The following is a 25,719-nucleotide window of genomic DNA, read 5'->3' as shown; positions in this document are numbered from 1 at the left end:
TCACTGATTACATGCATTTGAGTTCCTGCTGTTGGGTAACTGCAGCACAGTCATCCAGCTAAAAGACCTGTGGCTTTGAAATCACTTGAGGCCTCAGCAGGTCAATATGTTTATAATGCCAGAATACAATGTAATTTCAGCCAGCAAGCAGATCCATTATTGCTAACTAACTAAATGCAGTTCCGCAGAGCAAACGCTGAATCAATGAAAGGCTTAAATTAAGCTGGGGATTCCCGGGTACTGAACCCTTTTCAGATATACAGTTTTTGTTTGAAGAATTGACTGTGTGTCTGTGTCTGTGTCTGTGTGTGTTTCTTTTAAGTAACATCACGTCTGACAGATGCTCGACTGATTCAGGGCGTAAATAGAGATACCAAAGAAGAAGTTGTGTCACTGCTCTTTTTTAAGGGTTTTATTTTCAGAGGGTGCAGTTAAATGAAAGCCCTCTTTTGAACTGAGAAGCATCTTCACAGTCACTTTAGAGTCACACAACTTCACAGCTTGGAGTCCCAGGAGAGAGACAGCGTTGTTGTGTTAGAGCTGCTCCACTGATGTTTGTGGAGGGTGGGTAGTGCCTTGCTCAAGGGACAGTTCACAGCACACATAGGAGCAAAGAAACTGTTGCTGTTTAATCTGTTGGAACAGTTGCATCTGTGTGCATGGGGCTGTAGTGAAAGCGATACATAGCATTTAAAGAGTTTGGATGGTTGTGTCGCGTGTGGAACAGATTAAATGATGCATGTAGCTACGTACAAAGTCCAGGATAGTGTATTGTAAGTGCCTGTTTTTATTCGACTGTTCGAAATGCAAAAGTATTCAGTTTCAGTTTACATTACAGTATTTACCTCTGCCAAACTTGTTTGCCCAAAGTTGCTTTCCCGCATGCAAAGCAACCCTGAACTTTTTCTAGACATTACCCGGAGGAGCTGTATGCGTGAATGCAAATGTCTGAATCAACTGAACCGGACAGTAAACTGGCTTCACTCTGCCAGCTCCCTAGTACAAAGTCTGTGTAATGTCCGATTGAGCCAGTGTATGAATAGAGCGGGTCATTGTCCGGAAAATTAAAAGCGAGCGAGTGGGCGTGTCGATGACGTTTCTATCCTGCCTCTTGCCCCACCCCTCGCCTAAACCACAGTCTCTGGTTGTGTGCTGCATGTGTGAAAGGGTAACTCCGGATAATGTCCGGATCCAATTGTCCGGACGTTGTCCAGAGTTTAGATGTGAAAAGAGCTCAAGATAGCTTCAGTCATGATCCAGAAAAGCCTTTTTCTCTTGCAACAAATACAATCGATAGAGCATAGATCCTGCCTTTGTAATGCTTGTAATGCTATGTAAGCTATGCAGCTAAACAGGGTTATGTTATAAAGGAATTACAGTCTGATCCTACATCTTTTTTTTTATCTTCTTGTATTACGACTAACATGCAGCCTCTTTATATACCCCGCTTTGAAATCAGTGACCCATTGACCAATAATTTTGAGTGGTAAATCTGCTGCTGTTATCACTGTACATGTACATATGTGGCATTTGAGAACATAAAGCTTGACAGGCCTAGCAACAGTAACCAAGGAGGGCGTGGCTTTGCGAACAAATGAAATCAATCACTGTAATTTAGTTCCCTCGAAAACGACAAGGAAAGAGGGATTGATGATGGAGAGATGAAAAAAAAATGAAGGGGGTGTGGTGTGCCGGGTCTGGCTGCTTTTACTTCCAACAGTCAGAAGGAGTTAGTTGTGATCTAGCAGCCCTGAAACTGAAAATGACTGACTGGCTGTGGTGAGCAGACAAACAGCTGTGGAGGTACATAGGAAATAAAGACTGGGAGATTGCCAAGAAAGGAGCCAAATAGTTTAGGTAGGCGTTTAAAAGAGCAGCTCATATCTTTTCATCTTTCTATATCAAACTGTCATTCTTCTGCTAGCAGGTTGTTTCCCTACATGCTGATCTCTGTCAAAGAGAACTCCTTGCTCTCTGTCTTGCTCTCTCTTTATCATTGGTAGGTTCCTTATGGTTAAACACAACAGCATGCTGCATCTGTGAGTGCGCTGTAAACTGGATTATTTTCTTCTTATGATGATTTCCTTCCCTGGCAGCCGACAAGCATTCATGGAAACGTTGAAAGGGATGAAGATATCCATTGTTCACGAGACCAGCGCAGAGACAAGAGCATTTCAAAGATCTGTTTTTTTTTTTTTCATTCAAGCATCAAGAAACAACAGAGCAGCCCTCTTTTATTCAATTTGTCACTGACACAAACTGTTGTAATGGCGTCCTAACATTGAAGTTGGCGTGTTCAGAGCTTCTCAGTCAGGTCAGCAGTAATCTGTGTTCCAGTTATCAGGCTAAAATATTCAAAGAGGCCTGATATGGAGCGGAGGTGGTCATGGTGTTTTGCCTGTGCCCTATTTGTGGCAAGGACATTCAAATCACTGAACAAATGACCAGTGTTATACATCTAAGTGCAACAACCTCCTATGTGATGTAGTTGTCACTGATACTGGGCTGTGACAACACTTTACTGGAAATGATTCACTCTGTTTTTTTGTGCGACTAGAATTATGAAAAGGACGTGCATAATGTTTGAGAATGAATGATCAGAAATTTGCAGAAACACGGATCTCTTCTGATGTAGCTGCACTTATAACCCACCTGAAAGTCTTTATCAGAATTCACAATTTGAAGATTAGCATTTATTTTTTTTTGTATCCATTTTCTTTTTTAAAATCAGGAGAAAGGTTTTTCCACTGATGGGCAGCTGATCGCAAGTAAAGATAGATGCGTGTGCTTTAATCTGAAGTTGAAAACGGTTTTATCTTTTTATCTTTCACAAATTTAAAGATCCCGAAGACAAACCATCTGTATCAGCATATGCATCGGCTCTGCAGAGAATATTTTAGCTCAACCTGTTTTTTGAGGGCTACAAAATCTCTGTCTGGATGCTCCATCTGCCCCAGCTCTCAGCTGTTTGTTATTGCCGACTTACAAAGCAAATACAACGCAGAGCGGATTGAGAAATGCAAATAGGCGTCCTGGCCACCCACCTCATCCTCCTCCGGAAACATTCACAGTAGACGTATGTGGATCTGTCACATTTGGGTCACAGCATCCTGATGTCGACACTGTGCATTGGCTTCGACCTCAAATCAGGTGCAGATCTTGATTTGCTCTTTTTTTTTCCTTTTCTGAGGATCATTCAGTCTCTCTAATTTATTCTGAATGCTAAGTAACTTGAATCAGTACTAAAATATTATGCAATGATGGCTTCTCCTGAATTAATCAGTCAGTAGACATTGTAGAGAGAAGGTGTGGGCCAGGGCCAGTCCATTAGTCGTGTTTTATGTCGATTTGCTTTAACAGCAGCACAGCGAACTCCCATCTCCCTCTAAGTAACTGGTTTTTAAAATTAAAAATGTCTAAATAATGCCTGGCAATCTGCCAAAGTGGTAGGTAGGTAGATTGTTGTTGTTTTTTTAACACTGGTCTGGTGGGAGGTGTTAATTTCTCACCCTGCATCACATCATCGCCATTCAATAATGAAATGGTATTTATTTCAGCTCTCCTGACAGAGAAATCCACCAAAAACACTCATAGTACCATTGACTCCAGCTATTTGTGATGTACTTTGTCTTTCAGATGTTAATTCAGATGATTCTCTTGGTAAAATCTGTGCTTTTTCTTTGTGCTTTTGTTATCCTACGACTGTTGTATCTTGTTTTGGAAAGTCCCTGCACCTACACCTTTTCTTGTTCATTAGTATGAGACTCCTCCGCCTTTTTTGCCATTTGGTTATATGAATCTTAAACTTCAGGTTCTGGTATCAGGCTGTCAGAAAATACAAGCAGAGTTTTTCTTTCTTGCTATGTCTCCATTTCACACTAATTTCCAACAGCTGTGCAGGAAGAAAATTCAGATACTGTTGATTAAACTGAATTTAAACTTCATCTACATACATGACACGGGCCTAACTTCACTCACTCCTACTACCAATGCTTCTTTTGACCTCTCCTCCCTCATAACCCTGTCAGCCACATTGCTGTAGGACTCAAAATAAAGACTACTACACATTAACAGCCATAAAAAGGTCCAAAATCCACAGTTAGGTTTGTAATGTGTTTGGCCAATGCTAGTAAAGAAGAAGCTTGTAAAATTTCTTTTCTTGTTTTTTTGTACAATGATCTGAAATGGGTTTCAGGGAGCAGAGGTGCTGACTGGGCTCTAGGCTTTTTTTCTCGTTTAAAATAAGGAAGAATCACAGGAAATGATTGATGAAACACGTGGTTGTTTGAGTGACTTACTGACTGTCGAAAGTCAAACCCGTTACTAGAAACTAAAGCAACTGGTAGTTTATGTCCAGTTAGAGCCTCATATGTATATTAATTAAGAATTACAACACAATGAATAGAAGTGGATGAAATGAATACTGTGTGTGTGTGTGTGTGTGTGTGTGTGTGTGTGTGTGTGTGTGTGTGTGTGTGTGTGTGTGTGTGTGTGTGTGTGTGTGTGTGTTTTGACCACAGCATGTTCTCCCATTTTGCTAGTTTTTCTTGTGGGCTCGTCTATGCTCACAGGGACACGTCACCAGATTTAGGACTTTTGCGTCTCAGACTGTTCTGTGTTTATGTACCAAGTTATTACACTATTTGGCAACACAGAAAAGTTTTTTTCCCCCACTTGTCCCTTCAAGTTAAGTTTCTGTGTCTGACCTGGATGGCTCAAAACATTTGGAAGGAAAAAAGAAAGGAAAAGGTAGCTTGGATGCCGCATGAGTAGGAGTCATCTGTCCAAGTGGTTGAAATTCTGAAGGAAAAAGCCTGAAAATCAAATCATTTACAGAAAAAAAGGCTCCTGAGACAGCAAAAAGTCTGGTGTTAGAAACAGACTGCTACTGTATGGCATATTCCTCTGGTGATAGAAACCTTAGTAGGCTGTTCTGTAAAAATAGACACATGCATTTACACATTTTACATAATAGTATGCCTCTGTTTTAACATAAACCCTCCGTTTTAACATAAACTTGGTCCACAGTTCCTACCAGCAGAGGTTTATGTAGAACAGTGTTTCCTCCATGCCAGACCAGTTCTGCTGCCTCAGGACTGTAGAGCTTTTGCCAGTTGTAATTGTATGAATTCATGTACAGGGATTTATGGAAGGAAATTCTTTGTTGCTCCAAATAAGCAGCTGTACCCATCAGTTCCAGCCAGGAATACCAGTGCTGCCAGCAAACAGTTTGTAGCTTTGTGGCAAACAGATTGTAGGCCGACTTCATTGCTGCAGTGACATTATTTGTTATGAAAAGTGACTGAAGCGTTTAGGTGTATTGAGCTGTATTGACCATATGCTAAAGTGCAAGAAATGGATCAAATGGGGGTGTTTGTTTGCACTTACAGTGGAAGCTGCAGTCCTGGATGTCTGGGTTTTCGGCTAGTGCTAGCAGCTCCATCTTTCTTATATTTATCAACCCCAGCCAAAGTCTGTCTGAGATAGCGTTTTCTTTGCAAAACACCTTGGTTAGTGCTAATCTACAAGCTGTTTAAAAACAAGCCGTTCGAAAATGTGACAAATAAAGAATAAAGCACCTAAAATGAAGGGTTAATGTTCTAAGTCACATCTTACTGTTTTTATTTATCATACTTATTAAACAAGGACAAAATAGCTTTACACTGCAGCAGAAGAAAAATGCCTTTTTTTTTTTTTTTTTAATTTTCATTCTTGTATGTGGATCATTAGCTGGTGGGGATGCTGCAGGGCACAGTTTCCATTTCAGCCGGCTAAAGTCAAAGGTTGTACTCTAGAAATAAGAAGCTGCTTTTGTCTATTGTCTACTGTATTGTCTACTGTATTGTCTACTGTATTGTCTACTGTATTGCTAAAAAAAATAATGTGTGTATATGTGTCATGCAAACAATCCCTTTGTGCACTAGGCATCCATTTATTATCGAGCATCTAGATGCATTCATGACTCAGGCCGTGTTTATGTTAAACTCTCCACTTTCTCTCCAGCACGCCATATGGTAATGCACTTTTTTCCCTCCGTCTCTCCTGCCTTCTCTTTTACTACTCTGTTTCCGTTCTTATTTGCTTTTTTGTGTTACTGTCTTTCACAAGCATACTTTTCTCTGTTCCCATGCATACTTGCTCTCTCATAGTATTTGTTGTTTAATTTTTTGATTTAGTTTGTTTGTTCTTTTGAAGTTGCCCAGATATTCACTCGGTCACCCAGGGAGCCAATTATGAAAACACAGTAATGAAAACACAATATTCCTGTCATGCACAGACCCAGCAGAAACAGGCTTGTGACCCACTTTGGGCCCTAACCCACATTTTTAGAAACCACAGACATAAAGAGAGTTACAGAATATCATGAGCTCTTGAGCCAGGATAGCCTAATGCCTTTTTCTGCATCTCTGTGCATTTCTGCCTTAAAAGGTAGGCTTGATTTATCTGTGTTTTCAGCTCAGTGGGGGTGGAGCAGATGTGATTGTGTCAGACCCCATCAAAACGAGCTAAGAATAGCTAAACCCATCTAACACCTTAGCTTGGGTTGGTTTGAAATGGGTTGTTTCACGCCCTCTCTGCTGCATGTCATTATGCTCTGGAGCTTAACGTCATGTCGGAGACGAGGCCAAGTTTGCTGCTGAGGCACAGTTTACAGACGCAGGTACAGCTAGCTGGGGCCAGACTCTGCGAAGGAGCAGTAATGCAGTATGTTAGACATTTACGGTGTGTATTTGTATTGTTCTTTCCATTTGTGGACACACAGACTGTTTTACTGTAACAGTACAGTCTGCTGTCTTTCAGCTTTATTTGTTCCTGACACACTGTGCCTCACCTCCATCGCCACTCTTCCCTCTGCTGCCATCCATCAACAGCATGGCAGCCGCAGAGCATGTGACGTTCTCAAGGGTCAGAGTTCACTGTCCCGCCCTGCCTGTGAATGAATCACCCAACATCGTGCAACTACAGCAGCAGCAGGATCTGCAGCCATAAGCAGCAAGAGGAGATGGCTGTGTGCATAGCCTCATGTCAGCTGACTGATTAAAATGTATGAACACAGCTAAATGAAATTACACTTTCAAAGCTGTAATGGCGGGATTGAGATAAATTGTGGCACCAGAGCATTTGTATTCTGGCTGGACTAAAGTCTGTGTTGTTTTTGTTTCTGTTGTTGGCAGATTACTGAGCTCTCAAACTCTATTATTCACAGTTCTCACGTTTCCAAAAGCAGCAGCGTGCTAGAAATGAAATCAAACTTAGTTATTGCACTGCTGTTGAACGTGGTCCTGAAAGTAAATATCTGTATACTCACTGTGACTTGGTCTATTTGCTTAATAACTCAATTTGTAGCTGATTCTGGTAGCTGGGGTTTGCTTCCTTTATTTGTTCTGACACATCGTGGAATGATTTCAGTTACTTCAGCCGCATTGTTAAATAGATTTCTACTCAGATTTCTCACTGATGATCATAATTACGATAATTGAGACATGAGAAGACATGAATGTGGTTCAGTAAAATAGGAATGACACAGTATGCTCTGCTGGAGTGACATGTAGACAAATAAAGGTCAAGCGTAACACATCTTTTAAAATGTATCACTGCTGACTGAAATGAACCTTTCGTCACAGTCGTCACTGACAGCATATCGCAGGCCTAAATTATACTTTCCTCACCGCAGCAATTAAAATTCATCATCGTCCCGCAGACAAACATTTTGGGTTACACGTGAACCTTTGCAGACAACATGATGACTAACATGCGTGACCACATCCATGCATGCACACACCCAGTGTAGTATAGTATGTCTGCATCTGCTTTGCGTGTTTTTTTGGACTGCATGCAGTCGTGCACTGGCACAGTGGGGGTGGGGGCGGGGGCAGACAGATCCAGTGCTTTACATTGCTGAGTTTTACTCTTTTGTAACTTTGACAAATGAACAGGAGATGCTCGGTGTTCTCCAGTTACGCAGGTGGGTTTACACTTTTTGCTGTCTTTGGGCCGACCTTTCTTAGAATACCAGTTGTGTTGCAGTTGTTCTGTGTGCTGGATGGTGCAGCGTGAGCTGCCTCCACTCATGTGAAACCATTTTACTCGCTGTTTGCATGTCACAGGTGTAATGCGATGATAGGAACTCTTCCAACAGCCTGTGGAAATGAGCCACTGCCAAATATTTATGATTACTGCATCCAACTGTGAACAACACACCCTGAGACCAAAGCACACCACTACACTCTCAGACCAGTTTGTAAAAATGGCTTATATAAAGGTCTGTAATATGTCACTGTCTGGTTACTGAAACTATAGGTCATACCTCAAAATGAGATGTATGCCTTTGGCAAAGCCGCATGATGAGCGCAGCAATTTGTTTCAAAGGGCTTGTATCCCAAAAAAAAACTTTCTTTGTGTGCCAGAAAAGTTGCAGAACACGGGTTGGAGTGTGTAATTAGCCTTCATGTAAAGTCTCACATCTGCTCCCCTTCTGTGACTCAGGCCTGACGGACATTGTGAATTTAAATGTAATAGAAGCTGAGATGGTGTCGTGAGCCTGGCGTGTTTGCGACTGAGAGGCTGTGTGATGTCTGTGTTATAACATACACACAGAAAAACATGACACACACACATCAAAGAGGGCCCGTGGGGTCCAGATGTGTTATTCATGCACGAAAAGAATACAAGTGCCACTTAACACACAAAAACTAGCATTTACAATAAAGAGAGTGACTTGTCTTTAAGGGAGCAGTCCTTCAAATGTTACGTCATTTACACATAAAGATCTGCTTACTCAGTGTGGGCAGTACTATTCGGCCAGTGAAAACAGTCGAATCATGTCTTCTTTTGCTCTCGATGAGTTTTGTCATGGTGATGTCATCATGGTTACCTCTGAGACCACAAATCATTTAACAGAAAGAATTAGAACATTTTTTTGAGATGTGGGTGTGTGCCAGATGGAAAGGGTCTATAATGAAAAAAATGTTTGTGTTGCATTATGGGAACTATAGGATCCAGTGTTTTTGTAGCTCAACCAAAATTACACACTTTAAGTCAGGGTCTCTTGGTCTCTGCTTTGATGTGATGATTCTTTTTCTTCCGCCTGTCTCTTATTAGTCCCAACACTAAATTCCCGCACAGCCTCTTCAGTCAGTGCATGACATGAGTGAGTACATTAATGTTGGAATAACTCCTACTGGATCATAAATTTGACCTGCTGATTGGCAGCGTTGTGCACTGGCTGTATGTAATGACAGAAAGGCTGCTTTGGTTCTTTTAGTGGATGTTATTGGTGCCAGGCCAAGGATAGAACGAGTCTGGTTTATGTCCAAACAGGAGTGTGTTGACATCCATTAGTACATCCTCCAAAGGTGGGAGTAGGAATCAAGCTTTTACATGTGTGCCTCATTTAGCAAGTGATGTGTTTAAGACGTTATAATGTGCATGGACAGTTTTTAAAATATAGAACAAAGGTTAAATGTGCATATTTGAACTTTTGAATTTACATAAACAATGATGCAACGCACACATAAGCTCAGCAGCAGCTGCTCACATCCATATGTGATTCCCATTCACGAAAAAGCACACCCTCCCCTGCTGGCTTACAGAAAACTTTTGTCCTTGTATGGGAAAGAAAACATTTATAGACTTAAAGCTCCTTCCTGTTCCAACCAAACACACACACACACACACACTCCTATGGTATGAGGTAACACGTGCAGTGTTGCGATTTCAGTGGCTATCATTGCTGTAACATTGATGACCTCAGTGTTGTTTGGGGGGCCATCTTGCCGAAGCTATTCTCAAGCTTGATCTTTCTGCATTTGTTTAAGAGCAAAGCTCCTCTTTATATTCCGTTTAAAACTCCAGGAGCTGTAATTTTCACAGATCACCACCATTTTCATGTATTAAACAATCAAATGAAAGCACTTCCCTTAAGCCAGATCGTCTTAAAGCAAGAAGGAGCATTTTTGGTGGTAGTAATCACAGACCACCGCTGTGGTCGAGGAGGGACAATCATTTACTGTTAGCAGGGAGGAGGTGGGGGGGGGGGGGGGGGGCATCAAAGAAGGCAGGGAGGAAGAGAGGGGTGCAGGGAAAGAAAAGAGAGGAAGCAAGTGGTTGATGAAAGAGTTTGTACAAGTGAATTGGGGATTTTAACTTCCCCACCCTTTGCGCTCCACCACCCTGACCTACTTTTTTGCCTCTGTTGACACACTCAGATGATTCAGCATTTCACTCCATCTCCCTCCCTGCCTCATCTTTCACCCTCATGCTCCCGACATTTCTCTCCTGCTCCTCCTCACTCCGTCCCCTTCTCCCTCTCGCCTCGTCTTGTTTTGCATTCCCTCTTTCGGTGTCTCCAGCAGCGCCTTCCCTCTTTTCTGAAAATTGAACCTGAACTTGCCCATTATCGGGAGTCATTTGTTCAAATTAATTCTCAAACTCCCGCCGTCTAACAGCGGGGAATAAGCAGCTTTCCCAATGCTGAATAATCATTACCACCACGTGAAAATTCTGACAAAAGATTTCAGGAACTGAAATTTAACATTTTTGTTTTGTGAGACTGGTGATGGTCAGACCCTCTGGGGTCGTACTCCGTCAGCACATAAAGTATCACCTTTTAAATGCAGGTGGAGGGACGGAAACCACATAGATAACAATGGTGACTTATTGGGTCGTGTCCCATCCCCCCGTTCTTCCCCCACCCTCTTGTTTCTCACTCTCACAGATCTCCTCAGTGCTTCTGTCAACGACGATGAATCAGCTGTACTCTCCTGCTTTCTTTCTCACTTTTTATCTCCTTCTTTTGATGTTCTTTCATGTCCCTCTGCACTTCTGGACCGAAACACAGGAGGTCCTGTCTCTGACCCCTCTGACTGAACATAAAAGTCTTGTGTGTGAGTGTGTGTGAGTGTTTACTGTGGCATTACTACAGTTTTACAACAATAGATGTAACAGACACTGTGAACCTGAGCTCTGTTTATTGTGTCTGTTGAACCATCGCTGACAGGCAAGAGAGGCAGATGAATGTCCAGGGCGACCTTAAAGGAGCGCACTGTGATGTGTTTGGTAAACTGGCCTCACTGGTCATTTTACCAGTTAACAAGTGTCATTAACGAGTGAATGACAAGATCACCACTGTGACCGTTTCCTCTCCATACTGAAACATGAGCACACACCATGTGGGCTGAGAGCAGACGCCTTGCATTGATCATTATAAGTGAGAAAATAAGAGCTATAGTTGAATTTGGAAACATACCAGGGGTCAGTGTTTTTCATTGTTTCTGTAGGACGTTAGTATGATGTTTAGTGAGAGGCTTTACCTCTGCTAATTAACTGCCGTGACTGCAGCCTCCCCAGCTCAAATGTAAGGATTTGTTGCTTTTTTTCTGTTTTACATCATTATAGATTGAATATCTTTAGGTTTTAGACAATCCTAAAGTAATTTAAAGATGTCAGCTTGGGGTTATGTGAAATTGTGATGGGCATCTTTCCTTATTTTCTGACACTTCGTACGTGAAACAATCAGTTCATGAAAAACAATAACTGGCAGCTTTATGGATAATGAAAATAATCTATAGTTGCAGCATTAATCAAATTCATTATTTTCAGCTCAATATATAAAAAAAAAAATACAGCTGCAACAAACCGTTATCTTCATTTGTGGTTGTGGTCTGTCTGCTCACAGTAATCTAACTCCCTCCACCTCCCCAGCCTACTCCTGTCAGCCCAGGGACAGTCTGTGTCAGGCTTGCTCTGATTTGCTCCAGAGCATCACTTTAGCAGAACGACAAGTCCTCCAGCCCGAACGACCATGTAGGCCATTTATCCCTACCCGCGAATATGAGCCATAGGAGGCTACCAGCTGCAGGTGTACTGGATCTGTGTTGTCATGGTAACAGTAACAAACACACAGTTAGGGATTGGTTTTGTTTAGACACAAAAACTACTTGGTTAGATTTAGGCAAAGACTGTGGTTTGAGTTAGTAAAGTAAGTACTTCCTTAACGGTAGAAGATCTTTGTTGTCATGGTTGCAATAGTAAGCAAATGGTTAAGGTCGTGTATAAAAGGAACAATGATGATTATCGGTTTCACACAGGAAACAAACAGCACTTTACTGTGTCAAAGTTCTGTGTATTATAGACTCACACCTCTGCCGCCACCTCCTTCTAACACAGACTATATATACTACATCACCTGACTTCCTGTGTGTTTATTGATTAATTGTTTGGTCTATAAAATCACTTATCCTATTCTGAAGGACCAATGGGCCCAAGATATTAAATTTACTATAATTTTACACATAAGGAAAAGACAGTCTGCGAAGCTTTTTAGCGTTTTTGCCTGAAAATTTACTTAAACAGTGACTCAGTTATTTAAAAAAAAAAAAAAAATAGCTGCGACTAATTGTTTCAGCTTCAGTGAAAATATGCTTTGCTTGTGTAGCCAGTAGTCCACCCTCTCTGAGCTGCAGCTGTGGAGAATCACAGCAGTAGACAGCTCAAATGCTTAAAGCTCGATTTTTTTCCCCCCAGGAAAGATGTTCCACTTGGTGGATTTTTTCTAAGTGCCAGCAGTATTCTTCTACTTACTTATATTTGTTAAGATGACATTTGCTCTCTAATAGATGACAAAACAGTGGAAAATACAGAAGTTTGTGTTTCCAGCAATATTTGGTAAGAGCAACAGGTATACAGGAGATATTCATATGCAGAGACTTTTAATCTGTCCTACATGCTTTTGCTGTGATGTGGTGAAAGTTTAGCAGTTCACTGGTTTGCTTCTGGACGACAGGCTGAGACAGTAAACTTGCTTATTAGACAGCTTCATTTTGGCTGATTCAGTGTTAAACATGGACCTTAGGATAATTACTTTTTTGCTGTGTGTGTGTGTGTGGTCTCACTTTAAGTAGGAGTTTGTGTGCATCTTTCTTTGCATGTGTTTTTTAATGTAAGTGTGTGTGTGTGTGTGTGTGTGTGTGTGTGTGTGTGTGTGTGTGTGTGTGTGTGTGTGTGTGTGTGTGTAGGATGCAGATGGGGTTTTGGGAAGGGGGCCAGTACACACACAATTGCTCCATTGAGCCGTCTTACACCCCCTGAGCCCGTCTCTCTCCCTCTCTCTCTGGCATGCACATGCACACATATACACACACACACGCAGTCACACAGACACACACACACACCCTGGTGAGACTTGTCACAGTTTGCTCAGTGCAGTCTGAATCCTAAAGCGAGTGAAGTTGAAGGGACTTCAGGCTTGAAGTGTTGTGGATTTTATGAACAGCACCCTCCCATCTTTTTGTTGTTCTGTCCTCCCTCTCTCTCTCCCCTTTATCTCTCGTTCACAGGTTTTATTACGGAGTGACATTATTTTAAAGTTACACAGCAGCCGTATGAGCTGCTCCGCATGTTTGAAGTACAGCAGGCATCTCCTGCAGCCATGCAGCAGCAGGGAGCAGGGGACTGTGTGTGTGTGTGTGTGTGTGTGTGTGTGTGTGTGTGTGTGTGTGTGTGTGTGTGTGTGTGTGTGTGTGTGTGTGTGTCTGACACACTTCTGATATTTCTGTGATGTTTTGGATAACTTTCCCCCTCTGTCATGCCTTATTAAATGTCAAAGAGACAGACAGAAAGAGAGCAGTACTGTGTGTTTTTTCATCCAGGGCTGGTTGACTGAACAAGTTGAAGCCTCACTCGGTTACAGTACTGAAAGAAAGTCTGCATAGATTTATTTATCGGACTCTCGTTTGATTCTCAGTCTGCATGTTCATACGTCTGGCATCAATCTTTGAGGGGTTTTTTTTGTTGTTGTTTGTGTGTTTTTCTTCTTTTTTACTTTCTTGTACAAATTTCATTGTACTGAAATAATACAGTTTTTTCAGTTTGCATATGTTTGTAGACAGATGTGCCATTTCATCCCACAAAGAGGAGCAGCTTCTGGAGAGCTAGTTAATATAGAAAACTGTAACCAGTCTCTGAATAAAGCTTACATACTGTACATCACCTAAAACAATAACAGCTGAGAGAAGCAGCAAACTGTATTTTAAATAATTAATTTGTTTCCTCTGGAGGAATCGGTCGCAAGCAGAACAGAAAGGAAGTCTTTTGATTTATTACCAAGAAAGTGAGGTTGTCTTAGTATTTTGGGAGGTTTGAGTGTTTAGTTTTATGTGTTTGAATATATTCCTGATCTTAAGGTTATCTACAGGTGACTTACAGAGGCCAGGAGCTGGTGAACAACAGCTCTGATTGTGACAGCCTGTTCCTGTGCCTTGTCTGTACAGCAGAGAGACGCGCAACATCTAAGCCAGCATCCTGTGGCTGTCCTCATCAGTGTGTGTTATCTGTCTGCTCGACATCAGAGGGAATACTTCCCTCTTTCTGAACTGATAGTGTGTTGCCACTGTCACGTGAAAACGTGTGTAATTCCAGTGTGAATGGTGATTTAAAGTGGTGTTACACTTAAGCTCTTGTCTTTTGTTTGTGTTGGCAGAGTTGCAGAAAATTGTAGAAAACTGGTCCAGGGACAGGCCTCCCCGATTATCCACCTTCCTCTCTCAGTCACTCACCCTGCCAAGCATTATTCAGATTGCGCAGTAGGTGAAGACCCACTAATACAGTGATAGTAATCACTTTTTAATTTCAGAGAAAAGATCACACGGTCCACTGAGACTAGTATTACTTAATGGACGGGCATAAACCTCCTATCCTCTTGTCTCTGTTGTCATTTTCAGTTTCTCTGTCGCTCTCTATCTGTTTCTGCTCTCGAGAAGAGAGGATCTAAGCATGTCTGCCAGCCAGTTATGCCGAGGGTTTTAATCAGCCATGTGCATAATGTTCTGCTGTATTATTTCCCTTCAGCGGGTATTGTATGCAGGAGCAGTTAGATAAATTAAAACATTCAGAGCTCAAGCAGAGTCTCAAATGGAGTTCCTGAAAAGCTGGCACAATGAAGAAAAAATGTTTTCGCTTTATTTAGAGACTCAAAGCCAAAGCAGCACAGTCTCACTTGATGGTGAGTAGAAAGAGAGATTGGGATACTGCAGCATCTCGAGGAAGTAACAAACTAAAATTCACAATTCAGAATCTCAATTTAGTGACCGAGGAAGAAAAAGGAGAGTGAAAAGGATGAGATGAGGGCTCATCAGTGGAGGTGGCATCCATATGGAGGGGGAGACTGTGAGAGGAGAAGCAGAATCAGCGAGGAGAGAGGAGACGGGAGGAGACACCGCCACATGACAAAGAGCCGCAGAGAGGCGAGTCGAGGAGGAAGGAGATGAGTGGCATTAAAATGGAATGAAGTTAGGAGAAACTGGGAGGAGGGAGTGGGGGGGTGTTCACAGGTGAAAAGTTCAGTCATATGTAATTTGACAGTTTTCTTCCAAAGTTTGCTGCCACGGAGGCACAAAAACAGGCAGTTTCAGCAGGTTGAACTTCAGCAACGTATTGCTGGAAAGCTTTGCTACGAGGCACAACAGAATGATCACACATGCCAAAGCCCTCCGTCTACATCCTCCCACCTCATCCGAGTGTAACTACATCCCCGTTATGGCTGTTTTTTAAGACTTGTTTGCAGCAACGAGCTTCCTTCGTTCCTTTCATCCTTTCATGTTGAACTACTGCCAGAAGATACTGCGTGTGTGTGTGTGTGTCTGTGTGTGTGCGTGGGGCCCGAGGACACCGAGCTGTGATTAAAGAGGAGAAAAAAAATGTGACTTGTTCTAGATTCTTTGTTCTTGTGGATAAACAACTTGCAGCGCGAGCCGGAGAGGACAGCATCACCGCAGGGAGCCTGAATCAGGGATATTAACACGGTCACAGTGTGAACGTGTGCAGTCTGACTGTCTCATGCGTTTGAAAATATCACACTTTTGAGAAAAATACTCGCCATGTCCCCAATTTTGTTTCCCTGCTAATATACAGTGTTTGGGGTTGGGGGAATTGCACTGGAGACAAAGGCGGTGGGTTGAAATCTAGTTGTTGTTTTCCAGTTTGTTTGTTTGTCTTCCAGCAAACACAACTGTCCTTGTTTTTTTGGTGTTTTTTTTTTTTTTTTTGTGATGGACCATGTGACACTTGTGTATCGCATCAACACAGTCCCGCTCTATAAACTCTATAAACTCTATGAACTACAGAGTTCAGGAACTGCAGAAGTGCTTTGATGAAATTTGCCTTTCTGCTGGTTTTCATGAACTGTCAAGATTTGGAAATTAGGAGGAGCTGATTGGGAAAAGTTGGGTTTCTGTGGTCTCAGTCTCAGTTTCAGTTTCATAAATTCCTTCTGTTACTCTTTGCTGATCTGTAAGTCCTTGTTCTAAACTTTTTAGCCGTGCCTCTAGAACACCTCAAGGAATGGCAATGCCATTTGGTGCAGACGTGCAAGCCCCCGTTTAACATTAATAAGAGTGAAATGTGTCCACAGGACTTCACATTGAGACATAAATCAAGCGGCAGTCTTTGTTCTTCCTCCTTTCTCTTCCTGTGTGGTGATTTGTTGGTTTTATTTCTTGCGTTTTGTGAAGTTGAGCAGGTTCATTCTGGTGTCAAGTCTGGAGAAGTTAGAAGACCTCGGGTGTCTACGCTTTACATTAAAGCATAGATGGTGGCTAATTAGAATGAATATTTTACACTCGGCCATAACTGCATTTGATTCTTCCAGAAGTAATTTTTCCATGAATGTAGTTAAATGCTACATTTGGGTGTATTTTACATTAACATTTAAGACATTTGCTGTGGCGTGCTTTCCACAGGAAATGTGGGGCCACAGTGCGTTGATGGTAACCCTGTTGAAGTGATCATGTTAGAGATGTTAGTAAAAGACAAATAAGGAAAGGTGAGTGTGTTTCAGCAGTAGTTTTCAGCAGATTTGTCTTGTGTAGAGTGAAAGGAGAGGAGATGTGAATCAGAGGTGATGTAAGGTCCTTGTTAAAAAGATTAGTTTTCCATGCACTGTGATGGGAGAGGGCCAGTGACTGTGTGTGTTGACATTCGTGATGTTTATCTGACCCTGCAGGTCGGTTTTACACAACTTCCTCTCACTTAAAGTCATGTGGAAGCAAAATAATGCTTGTAACATTTTGTTCCTCTCTTGCCTGTGGTTTGGTTTTCTCTGGGACAATCAGTGCTGTATGTATGTTGTGACACTACTGTGAACACCTGTGGGAGGAGGGTTCGTTTTTTTTCCACTCTTCAGGGAGGTCAAAGGTCAGGCTCAGTTTACCCGAGGACCACGTCTGGAGCTGATCTGGATTCAGTGTCTTGCTTACGGGTACTTCATCAGGACTGATGCTGTCTGTCACAGGGGCTGGAACCTGAGCCATTCATTCGAGGGACGCTTTCTCTAATCACTAACAGCACTCGCTGCTGTACGCAGTCCTGTGGGTGAAAGCCTGCACCAAATGGCATGTGTTACATAGAACAACATGCTGACTGAAAACCAGCAACACTGCTTTATGGGTTTAAGTGACATGAACACATGGGGCACGTTAAATGTAATTCTAAATTTCTGGACTGCGTTAAAGTTGCTAGCAGCGTGGCTTCAGGTATGTCAATGTCAGTCTGTCGATTCACCATTTTACTGAAATATTTCAACAACTACTGGATGGATTCTCATGAAATTTTTTACAGACACTTGTGGTCACTAGAGAATGAAGCGTATTTGCTTTGGTGATCTCACATTTCCTCTGTTGCACCATTGAGAGGCTGAGATTTTGGGTTTTTTGAGGAAATGTGTCAACAAATATAGGATGGATTTTCATGAAATTTGATACAAACACATACTTTTCATCCAGCCTCACAGAGCTGCTAGCTGTAGACTCTTGGTCTTGTTTGGAAATGAATGAGTTTGATTTTAGTAAATAATTCCATTTAATTGAGCAGGGATCTTTCACAGTTAAAATACAAAAGCAGCATCCCTGTTTTCAAGATAATTTCCGCAGTCCCTGGGTGCAAAACCAATACTAGACCTGTTAGTGTAATACAAATCAGTAACAAATAGTCGTTCCAGCGGGGATTTCATTAAGCACTGTGTCGTATCATCACTGAGTTCTGCTGTTTGTCGCTGTGTTTCATTACTTCCTCTCCGAGCTGTGGTTTTTGCCTCGTGTCCTGTACTGTACTGTTGTCTCTTGTGGTGTCTGCACAGCAAATCAAATCATTGGTTCTGCATGTTGTATCAGAAACATGGTTTAATCTGGATTTACACAGTGAAATCAAAACCAGTTTTGGCCTGAGTTTGAATATATTGTGGTAGAAGTTCCATCATAACATGTATGTTATCACAGTTTGACCAGCGTTCTCTTCATCCACTGTTCAAATTCAGGGTTTTAGAGTAATGTGTATAGTATTTGTGGGTTTGGTCATGTCATGCAGTTTTGTATGTGCATCTTGTATGCCTAAGAGTACTGTGCTGTGTGTGTGTGTGGTGTTGAACCCTTGGCTCCTATCTGAGTTAATCTATCAGTGGATGTGATCGGATTACTGTGGCTTATACGCCGACTGTTAGAGTCTCAACCAATGACTAGATAAAACACACACCCATTCACTCACAGACAGTCAGATAAGTGCATGTATCCGCACTGACACACCAACGCATGCGAGCTCCCAAACCCCCACGTACACAAATGTGAGCTGACACTTGTTAACACACGCACACATGCTTGGCCTGATCTGTTGGGGACTTAAAGTCCATCCCATTATCAGAGAAGCAGGTGTGAGAGATCTGTTGCGCGCCGCAGAGATCCTTCAATTGGCAGAGAGAAAACATTTGTTAAGACTGGGAATCGCTCCTAAAACAAAAAAAAAACTCTCATTTGACTAAAAATAGACCAAAACAACCTAAAATAGTTTTTTTTTTAATTATTGAAATGTACAAGAAGGAGCAGAAATAAAGATGAGTGGTACTCTCAGTTATCTTCACACAGTTCATATGAAGGAGCCAGAGATGCATTCAGCAAAGTCAGCTGTTAAAAAGAGAAGAGAGAAACTGCTGCTTTTGACGAGTGCAACAGGCAGATTTAGTCTCAAATTCGTTCCACTCCTCTGATATCCGCCTGAAATTTAAATATTGAGATTCGTTGCGACAGCCTCAGTGTGTGTCGATTGTTAGTCGACTTCAGGTGTTTGGCACACAGCATGTACTTGTCACATTGTGAGACTATTGCTCATGATCTGTCAGGTGTCATTTTCTCACTGCCCCATTTAGTCTCCTGTCGCCCTGTGTTGCAGCATGACACAGAAAAAGCCCACAAAGCTGTCCTTCTTTTTTTAAGGAATATAAATTCTTTATCGCTGTGTGTGTGTGTGTGTGTGTGTGTGTGTGTGTGTGTGTGTGTGTGTGTGTGTGTGTGTGTGTGTGTGTGTGTGTGTGTGTGTGTGTGTGTGTGTGTGTGCGCGCGCAGTGAGATGCTTGATGCTGCCCTACAAGAACCAACATCAAAACACAGAGATAAACACACACCACAGGGACACATTTCACCCACAAGAGTTGTTAGGTGGCTTGAGAAAAACAAACCAAACGCCACAGGAGAAAAATCCCAAAAAGGCAGATTTAACAAGAGAGAAACAAAAAGGATTTATACTTCAAAAGGCAATAAAAACAATGTAAAGTTTTGTGATAATTGATTTGACAGAATCTTTTCTTTATAGAGCATTTCTAAGATGTACCTGCTCTTCTCTCTCTGAACAGAGGGCTGGACAGAAACTTCACACCACAGCCTAAATGTCTTCCTCTGAAGTGTGCGTATGCGTTTTGAAATTCAGCCTGTGTGTGAAGTGTGTCATTTTGCCTCTATGTGTCATGCCCCTCTGCAAGATGGCAGACTAAGCAAACGGCTACTGAAGCAGAATGAAGAGTGAGAAAAGAAAAAAAAAAGCTACACAGAGAAGCAAGAGATGAAGAAATGACTATGTCTAAAAACCAAATTGTTGTAGCTCCTGCACCGTGCTACCGTCTTCAAGCAGTAGTTTCTTCTGTTTCCCTGCAGGTCGTTATGTTAAGATAAAGTAACCCACTTCTGGCTGTAGCTTCATATTCACTGTACTGATGTGAGGTCACTGAGCTGTAAACTCATACTGTGCATCCAAACTTCGTTCAACCTCCCAGAACATTATTTTTAATTCCATTGAAGATCACAAATTTTGAGGAAATGCGTATAAAATAATCCACTGGGAATGTAGAGAAGTAAAAAAAGAAAAGGAGGGGAAGGCGAATGTTTTTGGAGTTAGCAGTCGCTCAAAACCTCAAAACACTGTTTTTCTCTGTTTCTAATATTTCTAGCTGTAGCTGGCAGACTGAGGTGTGTGTTTCTCTGTGTGTGTTTGTGTGTGTTGTGTGCAGTTTTAATCAATCATGTTTTTGTTTTAGAGGAGAGACAGATAACAGGCTGAAGCCATTTTCACTAAGAGGTTTTCAAAGCTATTCATGTGATGTGAGTTATAAAAATAGCTCTCCAACATCTGCTCCCTACTTGCCCTTTTAAATCATTTTTCAATCAGCAATAAGTCATATTTATAGCAACCACTTGTTGATAAATCACGCAAACTGGTCCTTAAAGCACTGCATTGTTCTCATCATCGCCTAATGCCTGCTGTCTCGGTGCGATTTGTGATGGGCAGTTCCCATAATTCACAGGGTGTTTGGACGAGAAGCAGGCAGCACAGATGCTGCTGGTGAATTGTGCTTTTTCTCCCATCACTTTTCTCTGGTTTGCTCTTCTTTTTCCTTTGCAAAATTTTTACTTATTCTAGACATGGACATCTTACTAGCCTGTCACGTGGTCTCTGTCCCAGTGTCAGTGCTGGTAACGTTTGACGAGAAATGTGATTGACATTCAAAACTATCTCTAAGATTAAATGTGCTTGTGTGACAATAACTAATAATAGTTAATGAAGATGCATAATGAATAAAGTTGGATTATACTGTTTCTTATTTCAAGGGCTATTTTGTGGTAATGCATATATAATTAAAACCTTAATAATAATAATAATAATCATCATCATCATCATAAAAATGCAGGATTCGATTATTGATTTGGACATCGATTACCACGGCACCGGTAGAAGCTTCGAGGCATTTGGGTCAACACAATACTTCACCACCTCAGATTCGTCAAAGGCGTAACTAAAAACATGAATCACTGACAACAACGTGCAATGACTCGACTGTAGCCTTGTGAAAGATGTCAACACCTGCAAATGCCCGTTTGCTGACACGAGTCTGAGGGGGGAAAGAACTTCCTCGGTTTATGATCTCTGCTTGATCAGCTCTAACGGTGGAAGATTTTGTAAAATGCAGAGCGATGAAACATTTCAGTTTGAAGAGCTGACTGTAAAATGTCAGCTAGAGAGCCATTTTTACAAAACAGCCCAACAAAACCGTAGTCCAAAACCAATTTGGAGCTTTATGTTACCTGAAAATGTGTCCGATTTTTCCCTCAGAACCTGTCAGACTGTATTTCTGCAGCAAGTAAACTGCCAGCTTTAGTTTTCATCCTACACTGAGCATTACCATCTGACTCTGCACACACTCAGCTGTCATGAAACACATAGAAATTGATTTTATGTAGTTGGTTTTTTATATATATACATATATAGTAGTCGAGGGTGTAAAAGAGTCTTATTTCATTTCAGTCACTGGAAAATGGATATAAATTTAGAACAGATTGAGGAAACCGTCCACAGCAGATGAATGGAAACGTTGGCATAGAGTGGAATGATGGGTGACAGGCAGGGAAAACAACAGCAGTTATTTTGCTACAAGAAACACAAAGGCATAAAGAAATAGCGTGGAAATCCTTTTTCTTCCCTCTACCATGTCTCTCAGGTGTAGAAATTAACCATTAAATACTGTTTGCAGTGGTCTCAAACTGTCCAAGGTTCTCCTGAGGCAGAAAAGAAAACAGATCAATAAAGCATTTTAGAGAGGCTGAAGGTGAAAGGGACCTACAGGAGCGTTGGACAATGGTTTTCTAAAGTCAGTGGCAGCAGACCTGGACAGGGAGTGAACGGCGCTAATTGCTGTGCCTCCCAGTATATTGATCCAGTGTCTTTTAATGGTAGCATAGATGGACACAAGGAGGGATGGCTCGGTCATCCGTCCATTTGTGTAAATGATCAGGGTGTGACTGTGTTCCCGTAGGGATCGAGTGAATGAATTAAAGAGATACTGAACGCACAAGGGAAAATGAAAGGTACGGATGAGTGAATGGGTGAATGGAAGAATGGATGACTTAACCTGGCTGAGGTCTCTGGATCGCTGCACACATCACTGATTTTAGTCAAGTGATTCAGATGCTAAATGATGTGAAACAAAACAGTTATTCAGTCTAATTATCAGGCTACGGATGACTGAGGGTCCGGGAAGGTGAACTGATGAGACATTTATTTATTTGGTGCAGTGCTAGAAGACAGCTTTGATTGATCAGCTTCGTGGACCGATAAAGTCACGCTCGCTGGACGTCCTGTGACACAGATTCAGGTCCAGAAATTTTACTATAAATTTGATCCAATCAGTTAAATGTTTCACTGGAAGCTCAAATATTAGTTTTCATTTTTGGGGTTTGGAATAATATGTAGGTGCAGATTCAAGCCTGCATGTAATTGTGAGTTCACATGTTGTCTTTCCTCTCACATTTCTCCGTATCAGTATTGTCAGTTTTACAGCCCAAATGCTCTAATTAATGTCTTTCCAAAAATGTCTTAGATAATATGTCTCTCAGCTGCGCTACTCTGTTTCTGTCTGAGTTCATATAATCAGCTGACTCCTGTTTGCTGTGTTTCAGGTTCATCTGTGTGTGTCCTTGCTAATGTGTGTCTTACCGTTTGTCTCATTTCTTTCAGGATGACTGGGGCTCCAGTGACTTGTCTAGTAGGATCAAAGCTCACAGCTCTGATGACAAGGCTCATGGCGTGGAGACTCTGCCGCCAGGTAGGAGATTTTTTTTTTGTGTATTAACAAAAAAAAAAAAAAAAAAAAAAAAAACAAGCTGTCAAATTTATTTTTGTCATATTCATGACCAGAATTTCCCTCAGGATCTGAGAGAGTTCAGTATCTCATTGTTTGTGCTTGTATTAAAGGGAAAGGCAGGACGAATACAACCCCAGCTGTAAAACATGTGCATGGAACAAATTGTACACCACAGTCACACATCCAGAAGGTTTTTCACATCATGTTCCCACAACCAAAACCATTTCCTTTTTGAAATGTGCTAACACAGTGACATAGTTTGAGTTTTATTACCAGGAAAACATGAACATCCTCAGCCTCCGTAACCTTATCATGTCCAAATAACCACAGAGCAAGAGAGAGAAGACAATTCAATACAGCCATTGCTGTGATTCAAACTTGAGATGTAGGAGCCACTAATTTATCCAAAGTAATTCAGGGATCCATTTTAATCTTCCCACAAACCCAACTATGTGTCTCCACCCAGACTCTGAGAATCATTGTTTCAGAGTCCAGTAGAGAAGTCGCAGCAGAACGAGCGTCTGAGCAGCGATTTTTCATTCAGCTCTCATCCTCAGCTTGACTCAAAGCAGCAGCTGCCGCCCCTCCTTCTCAAGCCCGTGGCCTGCGAACGCTGAACACACTCTCTCTTATCTGATCCAGCAGTGGAAATGGAATCCAGTTTGAATTGTTGAAGTGGGAGCATTTCAACTTCAGGGTGACTTTACCCCGAGGATGTCAGCGTATCACAACATCATCCACTACATGCACACAGACACACTCGGACATAAACATACACAAGAAGGGGAGAAGAGAAGAAGAGGGAAAGAGGTTGGGGGGAAAAAAAGAGAGAAAAGAGGAGTTGGAGAGAAGAAAGAGATAAAAAAAGATGGATGATAAAGTCATGAAACAAAGTCTCTCTCTTCACTGATGAAGACCGATCGAAAGCCCAGAGAAAAAGGAAGCAAATGGACGTTGTGTTTAGGACTGCAAATGGCAATCCTTCTTTTCATCGATTAATTAATCTGCTTTATTGTCTTGATTAATCAATACTTATTTGGCCTATAAAACGTAAACAATGTCCTAAACAATTTTTGAGTCCAAGGTGGCGTTTTCAAATTTAGCGTCAGCATCAGTACTGACGTTGTTGGTACTCAATAAGCCATTTCTTAAACTTATACTTAAATGAATTAGAGGATGGGGACTCTCTAATCGATTGTGGCACTGACTTCCATTAATGTGATGCTCTGAAGGAAAAGATGGCCTGGCTAAATGCAGTGTGGGATTGTGCAGTCTCCCCCTAGCTGCACCTCTAGTATCTCTGTTTGCAGTAGATTTGAAATTGATGAAACCAGACAGATGAGGAGGTGCTAAACCATGGATAATCTTATAAACTAGGCAGACATTTTTGTATTTTATGAGGTTTTTCCCATCTAAGCAGATTATTATTTCTTAAGAATATTGCAATGATGAAAACTGAGTGTTTTCCAAAGTTTCCCAGACTGAATTTTACTTTATTACGGACCCTATTTATGTGGGTTTTGAACCTGAGGTTTCAACGTACTCATTTTGTAACCTCTCTCACCTGAGATAAGAATATCTCTTTCTACATCTACACTGTGGCCTTTGGAGAAAAACATACAAACTGTTTTTGACACATTCACTGACATCCGCCTATATTGACTTGTAGTACCACTTTGCGATAGTGAGTCTCTGTAGTCCAGTCCACCCTTAGCTCAGCATGAGAGGATGAAGAAGTAGCTTTGCCCAGTGTTCTGGTCACATCAATTTCATTTATACTGCACCAAATCATAGCAGATGTTATCTCAGGGCACTTTTCTTAGAGAGCAGGTCTGGACCGTACTCTTTATAATAGTATTTACAGAGATCCAACCTTCTCCCATTAGAAAGAGTTTTCTAACCACTTCTCTTGTAAACCCAACGATGGCTTAAGCTTTTAGCAAGGGTCCATTATCGCCGCCACCTCGGGTTGAACATTGAAATTGAGCAGTTCACCCAGTAGGATGTAATTATTAATGGTGTTGAATGCTTTCTGCTGCTTGTTCTGTTCAACCAGCAGTTCAAAACCTAAAGATCTTTATGTTACAGTGTCACAATACTTGCTGATTAATTTTCTTGACTTATCAGCTAATTGTTTGAGCTCTACTACAGTTTAGATGAGGTCAAATGTAATGTCTCATATAGAAATCCACTTTAAAAAGTAACTGAACACCCCCCCCCTTAAGATCTTGTTTTGGATGACCTCCTGCAGTTAAACTCCTCACCTTGTTGCAGTGATGTAGAAGTTAATTCAGGATCCTGTAACTTCACTGCTGGGTGCGACACATCCATCAATTATTTTCAGCCTGTTGTTAAGTTACTCTTTAAAGTTTTTATTCGAGTAAGACACACATGCACTTTCAGCATCAGTGTCCCCTGAGCCTGTAGGCGGAGGGTTCCTGCTTCAGTACAGACGAGGGGAACGACACCGAATCCTGCCTGCCAGTTATCATCAGTTGAAAGCACGACAGCATCAAGGGATTTACAGAAAATGTTGCAACAAACAAAAGCAACCAGTCAGCAGCTGTGGGTGGAAACAGCTCAGTGACAAGAGGCAGGGGGAGACTGAAAACTGTACAGACAAGCAACAGACCACACCACTTACCAGTACAGACTCTGAGGTTCTGAAGCAGCAAACCACCAGCTGGGTCTCAGTGGGTGTACCTGCTGAAGTGGTCTGAGAGAGTATTGGAAAAATGTCAAGGGAATGAGTAATCCCAGTGAGAAAG

At 41.7% G+C, this 25,719-nt stretch overlaps 1 protein-coding gene across 1 annotated transcript in view; it reads left to right on the top strand.

Annotated features, from left to right (window-relative positions):
• galnt2 (UDP-N-acetyl-alpha-D-galactosamine:polypeptide N-acetylgalactosaminyltransferase 2) overlaps positions 1-25,719 on the top strand; it is a 51,030-nt gene that overhangs the window by 5,828 nt on the left and 19,483 nt on the right. The window contains exon 2 of the mRNA XM_041036009.1: positions 22,825-22,912. Within this exon, the coding sequence (XP_040891943.1) occupies positions 22,825-22,912 (88 nt within the window). The remainder of the gene's footprint in view (positions 1-22,824; positions 22,913-25,719) is intronic.

Source organism: Toxotes jaculatrix, chromosome 1 (genome assembly GCF_017976425.1).
Source record: "Toxotes jaculatrix isolate fToxJac2 chromosome 1, fToxJac2.pri, whole genome shotgun sequence".
NCBI lineage: Eukaryota > Metazoa > Chordata > Actinopteri > Toxotidae > Toxotes > Toxotes jaculatrix.
This window is presented reverse-complemented; position numbering and strand designations above follow the sequence as displayed.